At 40.4% G+C, this 20,619-nt stretch overlaps 3 protein-coding genes across 3 annotated transcripts in view; 2 read left to right on the top strand and 1 right to left on the bottom strand.

The window, feature by feature from the left end:
- Positions 1–20,619, top strand: part of LOC117086876 (histone H3.1) — a 44,175-nt gene that overhangs the window by 5,465 nt on the left and 18,091 nt on the right. The window lies entirely within an intron of this gene.
- Positions 1,257–2,152, top strand: H1-5 (H1.5 linker histone, cluster member). Its single transcript, XM_033216478.1, has one exon. It carries the CDS (start codon positions 1,328–1,330, stop codon positions 2,006–2,008), a length of 681 nt encoding a protein of 226 aa, XP_033072369.1. The 5' UTR covers positions 1,257–1,327; the 3' UTR covers positions 2,009–2,152.
- LOC117086880 (histone H2A type 1) lies at positions 2,828–3,439 on the bottom strand. The gene has a single exon (XM_033216483.1). The coding sequence runs from the start codon at positions 3,342–3,344 to the stop codon at positions 2,952–2,954; it is 393 nt and encodes a 130-aa protein (XP_033072374.1). The 5' UTR covers positions 3,345–3,439; the 3' UTR covers positions 2,828–2,951.

The raw sequence follows: 20,619 nt of genomic DNA, 5'->3' as shown, positions 1-20,619 counted from the left end.
GCACAGCATTTCAAGGGTGAGAAATAAGTGACTGTTGATTTCATTAGGAATCCAAATTATCATTTGACCATTTTTATCATCCAGGCATCCTGTCCAATCCCCTCCACATCCCATAAATCGTAAACTTCACCATTTATTTCAACCTCAATGTATTTGCCTGTGTTTTCCTGAGTTCCTCTGAACTTCTATAAACTGAAGTCGCTCAATATCCAATCCAACCTTTTCAGTCAATAGCCAGATATTCTTCTAAAATATTAGCATTTAAACACACAAAAATACCCGTATTGATGTATCCTGGCTGCTTATAGAAGAGAGTATTCCTGATGGTGCAGCTTGTTAAATGTGGGTGGAGATTCAGGGGGAGCAGTGAGAACATTTTGAAAACCTAACAGAATCCTGGGTCACCTAAACAGTTTGTGTATTTGAGGATAACAGGGCACTCCTGAATAATGTTCCGCAGGTTTGATTTTTCTCTAAACTGAATTACCTATATTATTTTTCTTCCCCTTTTTAATGGGTTTGCCCAGGAACTAAAAAGGGAAAACACTTCAATTAGAAAACATAACACATTTAAGTTTGAATTTGAATCTGGGTAGTTGGATACTTAAGTCAAAGCGACTTGAATTACTGGTGCTGCAATGCAGAAGAAGTCACTCTGACAGTGGAACTTTTCCAAGCTGCAAAATCCCATTCTGTAAAGACATCAGCACATGGAAACCCCTAGGACACAGAACCAGTTTGTAAAGTCAAGTCTGTGTGGTTAAGTTGGGGCTGCAGGCAACCAGCTGTCCTGTGCCTGTGTTACTTGCTACAGTTAGAAACAAAGTTCATGCCCAAACCAAGGAACCCAGTGTCTTTTCTCTTGCAAAAATCAAAGCGTGAACTCATGGGCAAATTTTAAAAAATAACTTTCACCGGATACTTAATAGAAATTTATCGCGACACGCTACTAACTAACATGATGCCCTCAGCCCATTGGATTCTTATGAAAAGCAGAAGGGATTTTTAAAAATATCTTTCATCAATTGCACGAGATTCGTGAAAACACAAACAAGTATGTGAACCTGGAGGCTGTTTTCCTCCTTTGGAGCTTCAAAGTGCCAAATTCTGTACCGTTGTTTTAAGCATTTAATCAAATTTTGAGGACTAACAAACACAATTTGGGAGTCCAACCGCGAGTGGCGGCGGCCAGAGGGCGGTGGATTGGACGCTCCACCAATCACAGGGCAGCGCCGGCTTATATAAGCCCGGGGCCCGAGCATAGCAGCAATGCAAAACTTGCTCTTTGGATTTTGAGCTTATTCTCTTCTAGCAGTTTCTTGCTACCATGTCGGAAACCGCTCCTGCCGAAACAGCCACCCCAGCGCCTGTGGAGAAATCCCCCGCTAAGAAGAAGGCAACTAAGAAGGCGGCCGGCGCCGGCGCGGCTAAGCGCAAAGCGACTGGGCCCCCAGTTTCAGAGCTGATCACCAAGGCTGTGGCTGCTTCTAAGGAGCGCAATGGCCTTTCCTTGGCAGCTCTTAAGAAGGCCTTAGCGGCCGGTGGCTACGACGTGGAGAAGAATAACAGCCGCATCAAGCTGGGCCTCAAGAGCTTGGTGAGCAAGGGCACCCTGGTGCAGACCAAGGGCACTGGTGCTTCTGGCTCCTTTAAACTCAACAAGAAGGCGGCCTCTGGGGAAGCCAAGCCCAAAGCCAAGAAGGCAGGCGCCGCTAAAGCTAAGAAGCCCGCGGGGGCCACGCCTAAGAAGCCCAAGAAGGCTGCAGGAGCGAAAAAGGCAGTGAAGAAGACTCCGAAGAAGGCGAAGAAACCCGCGGCGGCTGGCGTCAAAAAAGTGGCGAAGAGCCCTAAGAAGTCCAAGGCCGCGGCCAAACCGAAAAAGGCAACCAAGAGTCCTGCCAAGCCCAAGGCAGTTAAGCCGAAAGCGGCAAAGCCCAAAGCCGCTAAACCCAAAGCAGCAAAACCAAAAGCTGCAAAGGCCAAGAAGGCGGCTGCCAAAAAGAAGTAGGAAGCTGGCGTGTGAAAACCGCAACAAAGCCCCAAAGGCTCTTTTCAGAGCCACTCAGAGATCTCTAAAAAATTGCTGTGCACAACGTATTAGATCAGGCAGGCAGTTTTCCTCCGTCTACCTTTATCGAGAAACGCAAGGCATGAGTTCCAGCAGTTGGTTTTTTAAGAAGTTGGTGTCAAACTTTTTGTCTGACGCCTAGCTACAAATAAACTTCTTAAATTTTAAAAACCCCGCTCTATAATCTGATTGGTCAGTTTTGTTCCATCATCAGTACGTGATTTCTCCCGGTTTAAGCCACTTAGGCGCCAGCTACTTCGGCGTTATTGTGTTCGGCATTGATATAGCCAATTTGATGACTATCATTCTGTACTGGATTCCTTTTTTTCTTTACCCGAGTCAGAGTCTCGCTCTGTCACCCAGGCTGGCGTGCAGTGGCGCGGGCTCGGATCACTGCAGCCTCAGCCTCCCCGACTCAAACGATTGTCCCACTTCCGCCTCTGAAGTGCTAGGACTAAAGGTATGCACCACGCCGCCCGGCTAATTTTTGTATCGGCTATGATGCCCAGGCAGATCTCGAATTCATGAGCTCCAGCGATCTTCCCGCCTCAGCTTCCAAAAGTGCTGGGATTACAGGCGTGAGCCACTGCACCTGGCCCTGGATTTTTTTCTTATTGGCTCTAGTACATATGACACGAGATGAATAAACACAGCAAACACTCTTGTAAGCCCTGTATTAAATGACTTGTTCACATTCTGACTTAAACCAGTCACCTGAATCCTGTAAGGTTTTCCCTAAAGTCATTACTAAGCTCTAGATGAAAAATGCTTTTCTTTTCACAATAAACGTTCCGAATGTTTAACCAGTGGCCCAGCTCTCCCGCAGAAATAGTAAGTGGCTCTGAAAAGAGCCGTTGTATTGGAAAGTGATGCTATGGAGACCTTATTTGCCCTTGGCCTTGTGATGACTCTCGGTCTTCTTGGGCAGCAGCACGGCCTGAATGTTGGGGAGGACACCACCCTGAGCGATGGTCACTTTGCCCAGCAGCTTGTTGAGCTCCTCGTCGTTACGGATGGCCAGCTGCAGGTGACGCGGGATAATACGGGTCTTCTTGTTGTCGCGTGCGGCGTTGCCCGCCAGCTCCAGGATCTCGGCGGTCAGGTACTCCAGCACCGCTGCAAGATACACCGGGGCGCCGGCCCCGACCCGCTCAGCATAGTTGCCCTTGCGGAGCAGCCGGTGCACTCGGCCCACGGGGAACTGGAGACCAGCCCGAGAAGAGCGGGTCTTGGCCTTGGCGCGAGCTTTGCCTCCCTGCTTGCCGCGTCCCGACATGACGAAGAAAACGATCAATAGACAGACTGAGAAGAGATTAAAGAACTTTGCCAGAGCTCCGCTACTTATAGTCAATACTGGGCGCGAAAATAAAGCTGTGCCATTGGCTCAAATTACAGTTTTATTTAAACCAATGGAATCGCTGTTATGAAACACGCTTCTTTGGATTGGACAAAATTGCATGTGACGTCATCTAGAATCGCCACCAGTGCTACACACTAGTGTATTAATCACCTCATTTGCATAAGAATTCGTGAGTAGGAGTTACAACACACAGATTTTTCTTCTTCTTTTTTTTAAAGACCTGGTCTCCCTCTGTCTCCCAGGCTGGAGTGCAGTGGTGCCATCTCGGCTCACTGCAATGTCCGCTCCTGGGTTCAAGTGATTCTTCTGCCTCGGCCTCCTGAGTAACTGAGATTACAAGCACCAGCCACCACAGTCCGGCTAATTTTTGTATTTTTTAGTAGAGACGGGGGTTTCACCATATTGGTCATGCTGGTCTCGAACCCCTGACCTTAGGCGATCCGCCTGCCTCGGCCTCCCAAAGTGCTGGGATTACAGGCGTGAGCCGCTGGGCCCGGCCACTTTTTATTTATTTATTTATTTTCCTCGAGACAGGGTCTGGCTTTGCCGCCCAGGTTGGAACGCAGCGGCGCGATCGTGACTCACCGCAACCTCCGCCTTCCTGGCTGAAGCGATCCTCCTCCCTGAGCCTCCCCAGTAACTGGGATTACAGGCCTGCATCACACGCCCAGCTAATTTTTTACATTTTTTTGGAGAGTCATGGTTTCGCCATTTTGTTCAGGCTCCTCTGGAACTCCTGACCTCAAGTGATCCGCCCATCTCCGCCTCCGCCTGCCAAACTACTGGAATTACGGGCGCGCGCTGCCGCGCCCGGCCGCTTTTTCCTATTCTTTGTACCTTTTCTGCAGTTAAATTACAGCACGCCTGACCCCACCAAGTCAGCCCCAGCCCTGAAAAAGGGTTCCAAGGAGGCTGTTACTAAGACAAGAAGCGAAAGCGCAGCTGCAAGGAGAGCTGCACCGTGTATTTGTACAAGGTGCTGAAGCAGGTCCACCAACACCGGCATTTCTTCCAAAGCAATGGGGATCTTGAACACCTTCATTATGACATCTTCGAGCGTTTCGCTGGCGAGGCTTCCCGCCTGGCGCTTTACAAGCGTTCGACCATCACCTCCAGGGAGATCCAGACGGCGGTTAGCCTGTCACGCACGCGGTGTCCAAGAGCACCAAGGCCGTCACCAAGTACACGAGCTCCAAGTCAGCTCCTCTCTGGTTCGTCCACTTGGAACTCCACCAGGTTCTTCCTGACCCACACCGTAAAGACTCTTTTCAGAGATACCCACACTTCCTAAACAACTGACGTTCGTTTATCCCCAGTTTTGAAACGTTCAGTTAGCTTTAACCTAAAGCCTTTCATAAATGCTTCTTAATTTATGCAGTAGATACATTGTGGCCTTATGATATTTCCAATATTATCTGCTACCAAGAATTTTATGTTACAAACGTCAAATACACAAAATGGGAGTTTTATTGTGCATATTTCACTTATTCGGACTCAATTTCGACGCTGAGGATCCCCTGTTGAGTAAGTTATTGTCTAGAAAACCAAGTATTCTTTAAAGTAAAAGTCCTATCAACCTCTACTGAAATATCATTGGACATTTTACAGGTTACACTACAATTTTCAGGCCTCCTGGTAGGATGCTCAGTGACTAGCATGTAATCCAGGTGGCATTATCTTTCAATTTTTCTTTTGTAACATGAATGCTGGGAATGTGCTTTCTTGCTATCTCCACTTTAGGCCTAATTTGCACAAAATGACCTAAAGGTGTTGAGATTAAAATGGAGAAAGAAGAAGGAAAGAAATAAGAACGAATTTACATCACCTCTTCCCACCAGTTAGAAATGAGGTCTGGATCATTCCTTGCTAATCCACATGCCATGCTGGCAGATGGAATTTTTCTACTAATTACTTTCTTTTACATTTGTCCTAGGTAGACCAAAGTACTCCACACTTCTCCCCACTTTCACACCTGTCTTAGGAAGTTCCTCTAAGATGTAACTTGATTATGCTTCATGTTTTCCTCTCACCTTTAATGTCTCACCACTATAAAGAATGGCATTTCTGTTTACTATACTTTTAACATGATCAAAATTTTCCTTGGTTAAGAGTTTAGAATGTAGGTCGGTTTCTTTTCTGAGTCAGCTCCACATTTCATCTTACTTTATATTCTCCTTACTGGTTTTTTCTGTAATAAGGGGGAAATTCTAAACAAAAAGGCAATATTTTTGAAATGTGAAGGCAGGAGAGTGATGGGAAGGCTTTTTCTCCAAGAGAGAAGTGCAGTCTCCCAGTGTTTAGGCTAGGAAAACCATTTTGCTTTTTCCAGTAATCAGTGTGGAAATACAAGTCCCAATTGTGCTACAGACTATCAGATACCAGAATCATGAAACCTAACACCTTTGTTGTTTCTCTAGGTATTAGTCAATCTTTTCTCATTAAAAAGCTGGAGGTCTTAGATTGGCCTATGTGAATGAAAAAGCACAAAATCTAGGCTGAATTTATGAGCTCAGAGAGCCAAGGACAGTTAAGGCGCCAAGCATAGTTAAGGAGCCAAGTCTGCAGACAAAACCAGTGACTGTCTTCTCTCCAACTTCCAAAATGTTGCTAGAAACATTTGCAGAAGTCTATTGCTAGGCTGGTGCTGTGGCTCATGCCTGTAATCCCAGTATGTTGGGAAGCCAAGGTGGACAGATCACAAGATCAGGAGTTCAAGACCAGCCTGGCCAATATGGTGAAACCTTGTCTCTACTAAAAATACAAAAAAATTAGCCAGACCTGGTGGGCACGCACCTGTAATCCCAGCAACTCCAGAGGCTGAGGCATGATAATCACTTGAACCTAGGAGGTGGAGGTTGCAGTCGGCCAAGATGGCACCACTGTACACCAGCCTGGGCAACAGAGGGAGACTCCAACTAAAAAAAAAAAAAAGAAAGAAGTCTATTGCTTTACTAGATCCACCAACATTATTCAATCTGAAATTAGTACTGTTACTGATACAGTCAAGGAATAAAATAATATTAGGCTCACAAAGTACAATTATTATTTCCTGAAATGTTTCTTATAGCTGTCCTCCATTTCTGTAAAGTCAGTTTTTGTCCACACTTTGAGGACCATCCCAAGTCTTACTTCCCCTGAAATCTTTTTTATGTCTATTACAATTTGCATTGTTTTCCTGTCTTGAAGCTTCTCTAGAGTTCCTTCCTGTTTGAACCATTCCCACACATATATACCCTGCCTATGAGCAAGCAGAGACCTCCTTGTCTTTCCTGTATCTTTATAATTTCTGTTCCGTTAGACCCACTAATCTCAGAAATACAATTTGTTTCTAGATAGTCTTCTATTTGTCTTTAATATTTTTGTTTTGTAATCCATTTTTCTTTTTTCTTTTAAAAATTTGTTGTAATCTATTTTTAACCCACATTACCTGTCTTCTCTTTTGTGGTTGGCCTATGGCACTTACACCAGTACTCAGTTTTGAAATTAGGAGACCAACTCCTAAAACAAATGACCACTTCAAGAGATCGAGATTTTGGTTTCTTTGACACCCAGCTTCTATATTTGTAAGTTGGAGATAACAGCAATTCATAGTTGTGTGAGTGTTGTAAAGATCAGTGAGAATACTTTGTGAATTATGATTATACACATATTTCATGTACATTAAAGAGGAATCTCATATATTTATTCGGCACTTGAAAGGCTTAGGGCACCCTCACCTATCAAACTGAATCACAGAGCTCCGGCCAGGCAGTGCTGTTTTCCAGTTCCTTTTTATTTTCAGTAGATACTTGTTGAGCACATGCTGTGTTCCAGAAGGTCTTCTAGACCAGAATTTTTTTTTTTTTTTTTTTTTTTTTTTGAGAGGGAGTCTTGCTTAGTCGCCCAGGCTGGAGTGCGGTGGCGCGATCTCGGCTCACTGCAAGCTCCGCCTCCCGGGTTCACGCCATTCTCCTGCCTCAGCCTCCCGAGTAGCTGGGACTATAGGCGCCAAAAATTAGCCTGCCCGGCTAATTTTTTTTGTATTTTTAGTAGAGATGGGGTTTCACCATGTTAGCCAGGATGGTCTCGATCTCCTGACCTCGTGATCGGCCCATCTCGGCCTCCCAAAATGCTGGGATTAGAGGCGTGAGCCACTGCGCCCGGCGGCCGACCGGAAATATTACAGTGAACTAAACAGACAAAAAGTTATGCAATCACAGTTTATTTTCTAATAAGGGAAAAAATATATATATATATCTTTTATGATGTAAGATAATATTAAATGTTGGGGAGGAAAATAAAGCAGAAAAGAAAGATAGGCTTTGTATTTCTTATTTTAAATAACATAATCATAGAATGTTCATCTATAAGTTGAAATTTTAAAAAAGATGAGGAGATGAGGGAGTGGGCCTTTGGGGATTGTAGGCAGAATAAAAAATGAATAAGTAAAGAGGCCCTGAGGTGTTTGTAGGAAGGAGAGATACCTGGTATTAGTCAAGGAACAGCAAAGTGGTCGATGTGGCTGGAACTGAGGGAACAAGGAGAACAGTAGCTGGAAGTGGAGTAACAGAAATGGGGAAGCAGCCTCAAGAATGTATAGGACCTTATATCACACTGTAGTAGCTTTGGATAGTATTGTCCTATATTTCAAATGTTTAGTAGCTGCAGAAAGCTGTGGGTTTTGTGTGATCAGCTGTACTCATCTTAACCCCCTGTTCCTGGACTTTAAAGGGACAATATGCAAGGCACTCCACATGTCATTACTTCTTTGTTCAACCTTTCAGAAAGGATAGAAGGAAGGAAAACCTCCCAGGGTGAGTCAGGGTATGAAGAATCCCAAAGAAGTGCCAGACCCTTCCCTAAAGATATGGAAACTCAAGGTCTTCCACCCTCAACAGTTGCCTTTTTCCCCCAGAATAGTACCCGTTCCCCACAGCTTCCTGAACTAAGCAAATGCTGGTGGGAGAATCACGAATTTTGAATCTGCTTCCAGTTTGGGAGCATTAGAAACACCACAAACATGGGCCTGTGACAAATAAGACTGTCTCAGATATTAAAGCCATGCCCACCATGTGATGCATGTCCCTACTTCTGAATTTCAGTGTTCTGCAACTTCTTTTTTTGAGACGGAGTCTCGCTCTGCCGCCCAGACTGGAGTGCAGTGGCGCGATCTCCGCTACTGCAAGCTCCGCCTCCCGGGTTCACGCCATTCTCCTGCCTCAGCCTCCGGAGTAGTTGGGATTACAGGCACCCGCCACCACACCCGGCTAATTTTTTGTATTTTTTAGTAGAGTCAGGGTTTCACCATGTTAGTCAAGATGGTCTCGATCTCCTGACCTCGTGATCCGCCCTCCTCGGCCTCCCATAGTGGGAATTACAGGCGTGAGCCACCGCACCTGGCCGGTGTTCGGCAACTTCTTTAGATCAGTACCTTATTTCTACCTGTCTCAGAGCAAGACAGCAAAATCTCTCATATTTCCTTGTGTAGTACATTATCCACTAATTAGGTAATAATCAAATGGCCCTTTCAATGATATATCAGTTTTTTTGTTTTTGTTTTTTTGTTGTTGTTGTTTGTTTGTTTGTTTCTTTGCTCAACCTTTCAGAAAGGATAGAAGGAAGGAAAACCTCCCAGGGTGAGTCATGGTATGAAGACTCTTTGTTTAGCTCTTGTTGCCCAGGATGAAGTGCAATGGCCCAATCTTGGCACATTGCAACCTCCGCTTCCCGGGTTCAAGTGATTCTCCTGCCTCAGCCTCCAGAGTAGCTGGGATTATAGGCATGCGCCACCACGCCCAGCTAATTGCGTACTGTTAGTGGAAACGGGATTTCTCCATGTTGGTCAGGCTGGTCTCGAGAACTCCCAATCTCAGGTGATCTGCCTGCCTCGACCTCCCAAAGTGCTGGGATTGCAGGTGTGAGCCACCGTGCCCGGCCTATTTATCAGGTTTATATTCCCTATTTCTCATTCTCCTTTCAACTAATGGTCCCCAACTTTAATCATACATCACAATCATTAGTAGAACTTTGTGGGGGGAAAAATACTATTAACTAGACCCTACTGCAGAGATTCTGATTTAATTGATTAGGAGAGGGACCTGAGCATCTGGTATATGCACACATTTCTTTTTCCAGATGAAGTCTTGCTCTGTTGCCCAGGCTGGAGTGCAGTGGCCCAATCTTGGCTGACAACAATCTCCGCCTCCCAGGTTCAAGCAATTCTCCTGCCTCAGCCTCCCCAATAGCTGGAATTACAAGCGTCCACCACAATGCCTTATTTTTTATTTTATTTTATTTTTATTTTTGTATTTTCAGTAGAGACAGGGTTTCACTATACTGGCCAGGCTGGTCTCAAACTCCTGACCTCAAGTGATCCGCCTACCTCGGCCTCCCAAAGTGCTGGGATTACAGGCATGAGCCACCGCGCCCGGCCGCATCTGGTATATTTGAAACTCCCCAGGTGATATTATGCCTGTAAGGGCTGAGAGACACATTTTTCAGTGCATACTGTGGAAACAGCCTAAAAGATAGCTTCTGATATTTGCACCTTTGTGTAGCCCTTTCCACATTGCACCAGGGTTGGTCAACAGAATATGGCAGAAGTGAAGGCATGTCACTTCCAAGATTAGATAAGAGATTTCCATCACTGCCAATCTCTCTTGGATCACTCACTGCAGAGGAAGGAAGCCAGCCCTTATTAAGAGTAGCCCTCTAGAGACGTGTGGAAGAAAATGAGTCCTCTAGCCAACAGTCACATAAGTGAGCCTCTTCTTGCAACTTGGAAGTTACAGTCCCAGTCAAGCTTTTAGATAATCACAGTCGTTGACTGAGCCTCATGAGAGACAGACACTGAGTAAAAACCATTCAACTAAGCTGCTCCCAGATTCCTGACCCTCAGAAACTCTGAGAGGTAATAACTGTTTACTGTCATAAGCTGCTATACTTGGGGGATAATGTGTTACACTGTAATGGATAATACAACCCTTTCTTTCAAGGTTGAACCTTGTCATATCTCTTCTAAAAAATTTTCTCAAATTGCAGCATTCCAGAATATTTACCCTTTCCGAATTCCTATAGCAGTTATAGTTAATATTAAAGACAGTATAATTTATATGTTCTTATAATATAAATAGACATATAATTTATAAAGATAATATAAAATACTGTAGTCTTTAGTGTCATGGGGAATTGATTCCTCTAGCATGCCAAAAACCCTGGATGTTCAAATCTGTTGTATAAAATGGTGTCATATAACCTACATATATCTTCCCTATATTTTAAATCATCTCTACGTATAACACTTAAAACATGCAAATGATATATAAATAGTTGTTATATTGTGTTTTTTTATATCACTTTTTTATTGTTGTTATTTTTGATGTTTTCCCCTAAATATCTGAATCCTTGGTTGGTTGAAACCATGGAAGCAGAACCACATACACAGAAGGCTGGCTGTATAACCATAGTATCTTTTGACATTTCCTGTTTTATGACATTGGTTATTTTATTTAATATTGTTCAAACTTCAGTTATGTGAGTACCACTTTAAGATTCTTTTTCTTTTTACTGTATTTGGATACAAGCTACACTATGTAGAAAATGAAATCAATTTATTTTAAAAGCTTTACATCAGTATTCCAGGGGAAAATTTCTACCTCTGATCATAAAGAGAAGGTAACTATAAAACAGTATAAAATAAAACAGTAGTATTCAATTCTAGTTATATGCTGCTTGCTGTCTGCTACTTGGAGCCTAAAAACTGTTCTTTGTTATAAAATTGAAAAAAAAGAGAGAGAGAGGAAAGATTAACAAGTGTTAGAGAGGCCTTAAACATCTGCTAGCACCAAATTGACACTTTTCTTTCCAGTCACTTAATCAGAAATATTTAAAGAGAATAGAAAAGAGAATGATATTCTTATTCTCTGTTCCAACATTTAAAAAACCAAAGTTCATAAACTCCTCATAAACATTGTCCACAACTCTAGTGGTACTTGATACAGATCTGAGAAAACACTAGTTTCATTAATGTATTATTTATTTGAGCCACTACTGTATGCCCAACTCAGGAAATACAAAAATATATGACCTGGAGAAGCTTACATTGTGGTGGAACATTTGCAAAATTATGCTTACTTTTATTTCTCAAGCTTATTTTGTTGAAAGGAAAAGTAAATTGTAATGACTATTTCACGGTAACTTTCATATATACACCTCATCCAGGTTCCAAGAATATGCTTAGAAGCAGTGGACATCATCTCATAAAGTACTTGTAAGAAAAGTGGGAGTTTATTATTATCTCCGTATTGCAGACAATCAAGAGAATTACACACTCATTGAGGTATTTAAGTTACCAGGCTAGCAAATATGGAGTAGGATGTCAATCTCCAAAGGGCTTCCAGGGCTGTACTCCTTCCCTCTGTTTTAGGCAGCTTAGTAGGTTCTTCACTAATGTGGAATATCAGAACAACCTGCTTCAGTGCCACATCCACTTTTTCTATTTTCAGTATTTTGTTATTCACATATTCATCTTGCTTATTTCCCTTGTACATCTGAAAATTCTTGATTTAGTTTGCTCTAATACTCTGTTAGGGACTCCTGAATGTCAAAATTTGCATTATGGCTCTGCATTTAATGATCTGCCCACAAGGATTAAACCATACAGTACTTATATCTTGCTTTTGCCACATTGGGGAAAAAAATAACATTAGTCATCAGCTGCCATTTATTGAGTGTGTACTATCTTCTCAATACTATGCACTACTTAATTTATTTTTCCAGGCCTGGGAGGTAAGTGCTAGTGGTATCTATGATAAGGAGACAAAGGATTGGACATGTAGCATTATATTGTATTAATGTATTGACTGTTGTATTAGTTTGCTAGGACTGCCATAACAAGGTACCACAGACCTAGTGGCTTAAACAACAGAAATTAATTTTTTCACAGTTCTGGAGGCTGGAAGTCTGAGATCAAGCTGTGGTTTCTCTGAGACATAGTAGTGTTAGTTTCTTCGTCTTCTTCCTTCTCCCTCCTTCTTCTCCTCTTCTTCTCTTCCCTTTCCTCCTCCTCCTTCTTTCTTCTCTCTCTCCTAGATTGTAGATGGCATCTTCTCCCTGGGTCTCCAGGTCATCTTTCCTCTGTGCATGTCTGTGTTCAAATTTCCTTTTCTTATTTTGTAGTTTAAAAAACATTTTTTTAAGAGATGGAGTCTTGAACTCCTGGCCTCAAGCTATCCTCCCACCTCACCATTCCAGAGTGTTGGGATTACAGGCCTGAGTCACCATGCCTGGCCACAAATTTCCTCTTCTTAAAAGGAAACCAGTCATATTGGATTAGGGCCTACTCTAATTACCTCATTTTCATTAATTGCCTCTTTAAAGACTATCAGCACGCGGTGGCTCACACTTGTAATCCCAGCATTTTGGGAGGCCGAGGTGGGCGGATCACAAGGTCAGGAGATCGAGACTATCCTGGCTAACACGATGAAACCCTGTCTCTACTAAAAATACAAAAAATTATTGGGGCGTGGTGGCGGGCGCCTGTAGTCCCAGCTACCTGGGAGGCTGAGGCAGGAGAATGGCATGAACCCGGGAGGCGGAGCTTGCAGTGAGCCCAGATCGCGCTGTGGCACTCCCACCTGGACAACAGAGAGAGACTCCATCTCAAACAACAACAACAAAAAAAACAAAAAGAAGACTCTGTAAACAATTACGGCTACATTCTGAGGTACTGGGGATTAGGACTTCATTTACTGGGGATGGGGAGGCACACAATTTAGCCCTTAATAACTGCTTTCCTACATGGAGAACAGTCCACAGAAGTCAGAGATGGGTGACTCCCTTCTCTGGGCTGCCTAAGTTTGGTTATTTGATAATAAGCAATAAGGCAGACAAAAACAAAACAAAAACTAAGAATGAGGATATGTTAAAGTTTAAACTGCTACATTTTCAAAAAATGTATTGTAAATAATTAAACATTTATGTCTTTTCCACAATGAGATTTTTCAGCTCTTTACTTGGGCAGATCTAAATTGTCCACCCTCTAGGAGGGTGAAAAAAGAGGGTCTTTCTACTGGGGCTACTACTTTAGACAGAGAGTGCTCATAATTCCCTATCTAAAGTTACTTCATGTTACTTCATCACTGCTTTCAAGACAGCAATGATGGTCAACTGCAAGTTGGCAGACATTTTAGACAAAAGACATAAAGGGTGTCTGCAGGCATTATGTGACCTATAAGTTGCAATTTTTCAATAGTCTCTTTTGAAAAAGTTTCATACAGACTTTAATCTGTCTTAATTTCAGTACAATACTCAATAGGCAGACTGCTATACATGCTGGTTTCTCACAGGAAAGGCAAAAGTTAATTGTGTGGTGATGATATAGTGAAATTGCTTGATCCTCCCTCATAAAGAAAATTTGTCCAGGGTTCTCTAAGAACAAATTTCTATTTGCCTTTTATCCTAAAATTTGGAAACAAGAGGGAGAAAAACATTTTTTTAGCTCTAGAATGACATCTTATTTGCATTATTAAAACAAAACAAATACAAATGGCTAGTTCTCATTTGTTTGTAAGTATTTTATTTGATGGTACAAAAGATCATGGAATCTATCCTTTCTACAGTGAAGGCCACTCACCACCACAAAGTTCATAGACTGACTCTCTCACTGATTCTCTAAGTGATATACTGAAAATACTCCCTTTCTCTGTCCATCAATTTTTTCACCCATAAAATAGGGATAGGATGATAGCAGCCTCAAAAGGTTATTGCAGGCCATCACCTTCATACATAAAATGGACTGAGATTCCCAGTTGGAGGAGATGAAGTTTTTTCTCACAGTAAATGGTATATATTTTTCAATGTTTCTTAATTCCATTTTTTTTTTTTTTTTTGAGACAGAGTCTCACTCTGCCACCCAGGCTGGAGTGCAGTGGCACAATCTCAGCTCACTGCAACCTCCACCTCCTGGTTCAAGCGATTCTCCTGCCTCAGCCTCCCCAATAACTGGGATTACAGGCACCCGCCACCATGCCCACCACCACGCCTGGCTAATTTTTATATTTTTAGTAGATATAGATATTTTTAGATATAGGTATATTTTAGTAGATATAGTGGTAGATATAGATAGTTCTGAAAAACAAGGCAGAAGTGAAAGTTCTACCAAAGGAATTACCAAAGGTTTTGCCATGTTGGCCAGGCTAGTCTGGAACTCCTGACCTCAGGTGATCTGCCTGCCTTGGCTTCCCAAAGTGCTGGGATTACAGGCATGAGCTGTCGTGCCTGGCCAATTCCATCAAATTACAACAGAAAACTCAAAGTCATGTTTTGTGACTTGTAGAAGTCTACGCTCCATGGGTGTGACCACTGCCAAAGCACAACACCAGGACAGAAAGAGGCAACAATTGCATTAAAAGACATGAAGGTAGCTGAAAGAGAGAAGCATCCCTTAGAAAGGCAGGATGGTCTCCAGGGATTGGATCCAGCAAAAATAGATCACAGAATTACCAAAGGACAGAAGTGGTGAAGCCATTTCATTGCAGATGTCACTTAGTTCTCTGATGGCTTGAGAAGGATCATCTTAATGTGAAAAGTGGTAGATATAGATAGTTCTGAAAAACAAGGCAGAAGTGAAAGTTCTTCTTTCTGAAGTGAAATATGTGATTGAACAGATGAGAGGTTTGATTAAAATGTCCCAGATAATAAAGTGAATATATTTTGATGGTTCAATGTTAAGCTCTTTGGTGAGAAAAATATAGTCAGGATGAATTGCCTAGCCTTCAGGAGATTTGATTCCAATATGATATGCACTTTTTAAGGTACTTGCTATTTCTTCTACCAATAAGGTAGTGCAATTAATGTCTGTATTTTTATTTTGGACTTCACAGACACTTGAACTATAAAAGTCATTCATTTGTTTAAATTTTGAAGCATGATTTCTTGATCCAACAATACATTGTTTAATCTCTTCCTCTAGTTCTATGGCTAGGTATTTATTTATATTTAATTTAGCAACTTACTTCTTTGGTGGTGATACACAACTGAACAAACATGGCAACTAATTTGCTAACTTAAACATCATTAGTGAGAATGTGAATTATTATAGGAGAAATCCATCCCTGGACCAGAGAGTATGACAGCACTGATCTATATCATTTTATACAACTACATTTTGAAGATTTTAAGAATTGGAAGTCCTAGAATAATTTAGTTATTGATATTTTTAAAACATGTTAACAAATACTATACTATTGATTCTATTTTTAGTAATTATTTTCAGTAATGGTATGCCAGACATCTTAGATCAACCCTTATGTTTAAAACAACTAGAAAACAATCTGACTGGAACTGTAGGAGAGGGAAGACTCCCTTTGCCCTCTGAGGGTTTAATAATTAAGTATATGAAATAAATTGACAACAGGCACATTAATAAGAGAAAGACACAAAAATTTATTTTGTGGCCGGGCACGGTGGCTCACACCTGTAATCCCAGCACTTTGGGAGGCCGAGTGGGCGGATCACGAGGTCAGGAGATCAAGACCATCCTGGTTAACACAGTGAAATCCCGTCTCTACTGAAAATACAAAAAAAATTAGCCAGCGTGGAGGCTGGCGCCTGTAGTCCCAGCGACTCGGGAGGCTGAGGCAGGAGAATGGCGTGAACCTGGGATCGCACCACTGCACTCCAACCTGGGCGACAGAGCGAGACTCCGTCTCAAAAAAAAAAAAAATGTATTTTGTTCATGTAGGTATCATATGAAAAAGAAGTGAATGCCTCCAAATCCAATGAGATCTAGAAGTTTATATACTCTCTTCATAGGGAAGACAGGAAGGGGGATGTAGGCAATGTAGGGGAAAGGAAATTATTCTTGGAAAAGATGAATGGGCCCTCCAAAGAATAGGTGACTGCATAGTTTCAACTTCCAGTCTCCTCTCCGGTGATACAAGTTAATCTTCCCTGGGTGATGAGATTGATGGGGAGGGGACTGATGACACTCTAGTTCCTTTTGGAGGGATTGTCTATAGGCAAATATGGGGAATTCAGAGAAAACCCCACTTTGCATTTGCTGTTCCCTAAGTGCCCCCAGTGACATATTTTGAGGTGGCATTTTGTGAACTTCTTCAAAACTGTCAGGCAGCTATCAAGACAAGGAAGAACTACAGAGCAATAATCTGAAAAGGAAGAAAACCCAGAGTATTTTGCAGCTGTGAAATAATAAAGGAGGAAAATCTCCACATATTATAAATGATCTTTAAGATATATATGTGAAATAGGCAAGATAGAGAAAATTGTTATGTAGCACATCATTGTTTAATAGAAGGGTGTTAAGGATACAAACATATATGCTTATAATAAACAAAAGAAGGATATATCACAACATTTAAAATTATTACTCTAAGGTGAGAGAGGCTATTAGGATGAAGGAGAAAGATTTCTTTGGATATAATTTGATTTGACCTTGGGACTATGTAAAAATATTTTATTTAATGTTAGAACCAAATATTTAAAAATCCAATCCCTAGACATCAACAGCAAAATGAATTAAATGGATCTGTATATCTAGATCATAACATAAGCATACAGGAAGGGATACTCCAAATACTTTGAAAAATAGTCATTTGAACATAAATGAACATTACTAGTGTGGTATATACCCTAAGGCAGCAGTTCTTGAACCTTCTGGTCTCATGACCTGCTTATACTCTTAAAAAGTAATGAAGTGATGCAGTTGACAATTTGAGAATGCCTTGGGAATTAGAGTTTGGATGCCAGCAATGACAGTCATTAAAATGAAATATGCTCTCCTGAAATAACATTTCAGTGAATAAAGCACCAAGGAGTTTTCCAGGGAGCTCTCTTTTGAACTTTGATCTATAGCACGTTAGGTGGTGGAGCTTTGGGATCCAAAGAATTTGTGTTTCTGTAGGTTATAACTATTGATATTTACCATATTATAGAGTAAAACAAAAAAATTGGTTAATTCACTTAAAAATAATAATAAACCCATTTGATATTAGCATACATATTTTATGAATAGCTATATTTTTAAAATAAAAAGAAGAGTGACACTGTTTTACATTTTTGCAAATCTAATGTCTTGTTTAATAAAAGACAGCTGAATTCTTGTTTCTGCATTCAATCTCTTGCAATATAAATGTCATCTGAAAATAATAATGAAAAAGAAAAATAAGTGTCAGAATTAGTATGAAATAATATTAGCCCACAGACCCACTAAAAGGGTCTCAAGGGTCCCCAGATCACATTTTGAAAATCACTGCAATTGTTGCCATTACAGAAATCACTGTCCTTAGGACAAAAAAAAAAAGCAAACATTTTAAAAAATTATGTTCTTAGTAACAATATTGTTGGTGACACTGGTGGGGATGACTATGGCAGAAGCTGATGCAGATGATAATTTGAGAATGCCTTGGGAATTAGCGTTTGGATTCCCAGCAATGACAGCCATTAAGATGAAATATGCTCTCCTGAAATAACATTTCAGTGAACAAAGCACCAAGGAGTTTTCCAGGGAGCTCTCTTTTGAACCTTGATCTATAGCTTGGTAGGAGGTGGAGTTTTCCCCAACGTAAATACAACAGAACTTTACAAATGGAAGGATGGGACCCTCCTGGAGAGTATGATGCTCATCTCAGAGATGTAGGACACAATGACCTAGGAGAAGACAAATCCTAGACCACAGTGTAAGCGTCTTATTCAGTTCATCATAGTGTTTGTTCCGATTGATTATCGTCATGGATTCCTGGCGTTTTACATGCTGAATCTATTCCAATTGACAACTGTAATTGTTCTGTTTAATTAAAATTCTCAAATTAGCAATACTAATTCTTAGTGGGGATTCTTTCAGGCTTTGTTGCCTCTCTCCTGCCCTAACTTACTTTTTATTGCTTCTCCAGACATCTGAGATTATCCTCACCTTCCATCAGCATGATGTCCTACACTCATTAGGATTTCCTATTCCCCAAAACTTGTAATTGGATCCTCTTCAAGAACTTTGGGTTCTTGACTGTAAACTAAAAATCTCTACACTACAGTTTACGTTAGATTGTTTTCTGTGTGCACTGATGCACCTGGTTGACTTGTGGGACTTTTAGATGATTTTTTAGTGACAGATTTAAAACACTGACATTTTTTGCTTTTATTTCCTCCTCTCTCACATATCAAAGAACAGTGTTTTTAAAGGATGAGTGCATGTTACTCCTTTCACTGAATGTCCTTTATCCTTCCTAAAAAGTTTTCCTTTTTAAAACTAACTCACTTTTCTTCCCAATCTAAAAGCTTCATTCTTCTCTGTCATAAAAAAAATTCCTTTACCAAGGTTAATTTACTATATTATGGGTTGTTAATTTAAATAATGTGTTTAAAGAACAATATTGTTTAAAATTTTAGAAAGCACAACAATGGACTTTTATCCACATATTATTAAAGTCACAGTAGTGACTTTAACATTCTACATTGAGCATGTAGGACAATTAATATACTCCACAGCTAATAAATGTATGTAGTTACTGTGTGTGTTTTGTTTTTTTTTTTTTTGTACTTTATAGTTCTAAATGATGCCTCCCAGTTTTTATTATGTGTATAGCAGTTGTTTGAAAAGAAAATGAAATGGAATTTTAATTTTCTAACACTCTTACTCCAAGAGAACAACAAAATTACAAAGGTATCATTGATGTCCAGTTTATTATTATTCCATTAACTCCATTAAATATAATACGAATAATGTATTAAGTGCATGTATGTATAAAGTGTCATTTGGCTCATGGAATAGGTAGCTAAAGCGTCAAAAGATTGGACCTATCTATATTCTCCATCTCACTGCTGAGATGAGTTTCATGAGCACACAATAATGTGGCCAAATATAAATACCTTAATATACACAGAATTTCTTGATATTCTATAGTTTATTTTCAAGATGTCAATTTAAAATGTTGGAAAAAATAATTAAATTATGATCAAGCTACAATGCATTAAAATTAATATCTAGAATTACTTTTAAAGTCCAGTGTCAATGTTGTCTCCAAAATTTTAGTGCAATTATTTATATAGTTCAATATTCTTGAAACACCATTTCACAAGAACCAACTAGTAAATGATAGTAGTACACTTGGGTTATAATGTATTTTAGGTGCAACTCCATATATATTCACATCACATGTACAAACTTCTAATATTAATTAAGATAACTGAGATGTAAATTTACAGGATTTTTTTTCTTTGAAAAGTGCAGACACTTTAGAAGTTATCATTACAGGACCTCCTAGTTCTATGTAAAACTTGAATTTTTGCATTAATAGGCGATGCCTATACTCTCAGTTTTATGTTCTGTATTAATTCTACTATTAAAGCAAGCACGATATAAAACATAGCCTTAAGAAATTAAAACACACCAAAAAAAATCCCTTAATTTATTAAAGGATACTTTTCTTCATTCTAAGCAGCTGAAGAACTCCTCTGGCAAATAGTTTGTATCGATGTTTTAGTATAATATATTAAATTAAAATTATTATTTTTAAAGTAGTATCTAACATAATATGCCTTCCAGAAAGATATAGGCCATACCTATTTAGCTTTGAATGCTAGGCTTTAAGCAAAAATTCAAAATTTCTCTCTTTTCCATATCTCAAGATCACAGCCTAAGAGACTTTTAATGGGCAATCACTAGTTTATATCTTGGGAATACTGCAAATTAAACAAATTAGGTCACCTATATGTATCTTCATATGCAATTTGAACAAAAGGGAAATACAGCAGTAAGTAGTTAATTGGCCAAATAGTGTATTTTTTTGTTCTTCAGTAACAAGATGCCTTCCAGAAGTTTAGTAGCTAAATAGATAAGAAATACATAAACAACCTTATATTTTTTTTTTTTTTTTTTTTAAGACGGAGTTTCGCTTATGTTGCCCAGGCTGGAGTGCAATGGCGTGATCTCAGCTCACTGCAACCTCCACCTCCCCGGTTCAAGTGATTCTCCTGCCTCAGCCTCCTGAGTAGCTGGGATTACAGGTATGTGCCACCAAGTCCGGCTAATTCTGTATTTTTAGTTGATCCGCCCGCCTTGGCCCTCCAAAGTGCTGCGATTACAGGTGTGAGCCACTGTGCCCAGCCTATATTGCCTTTTAATTCTTGTTTTTACAATGATGGCAATCCATAATGTTATTTAATTGTTATTTAATCCTTTCATAAGAATGTTATTCTA

The sequence above is a fragment of the Trachypithecus francoisi genome, unplaced genomic scaffold, assembly GCF_009764315.1.
Source record: "Trachypithecus francoisi isolate TF-2019V2 unplaced genomic scaffold, Tfra_2.0 Lachesis_group10, whole genome shotgun sequence".
In the NCBI taxonomy this organism is placed as follows: domain Eukaryota; kingdom Metazoa; phylum Chordata; class Mammalia; order Primates; family Cercopithecidae; genus Trachypithecus; species Trachypithecus francoisi.
The sequence above is the reverse complement of the archived record's forward strand: the minus strand, read 5'-3'. Positions and strand labels throughout refer to the sequence as shown.

Coding starts and splice junctions, on each gene's coding strand:
- H1-5 (XM_033216478.1), top strand. CDS start 1,328: ATGTCGGAAACCGCTCCTGCCGAAACAGCCACCCCAGCGCCTGTGGAG.
- LOC117086880 (XM_033216483.1), bottom strand. CDS start 3,344: ATGTCGGGACGCGGCAAGCAGGGAGGCAAAGCTCGCGCCAAGGCCAAG.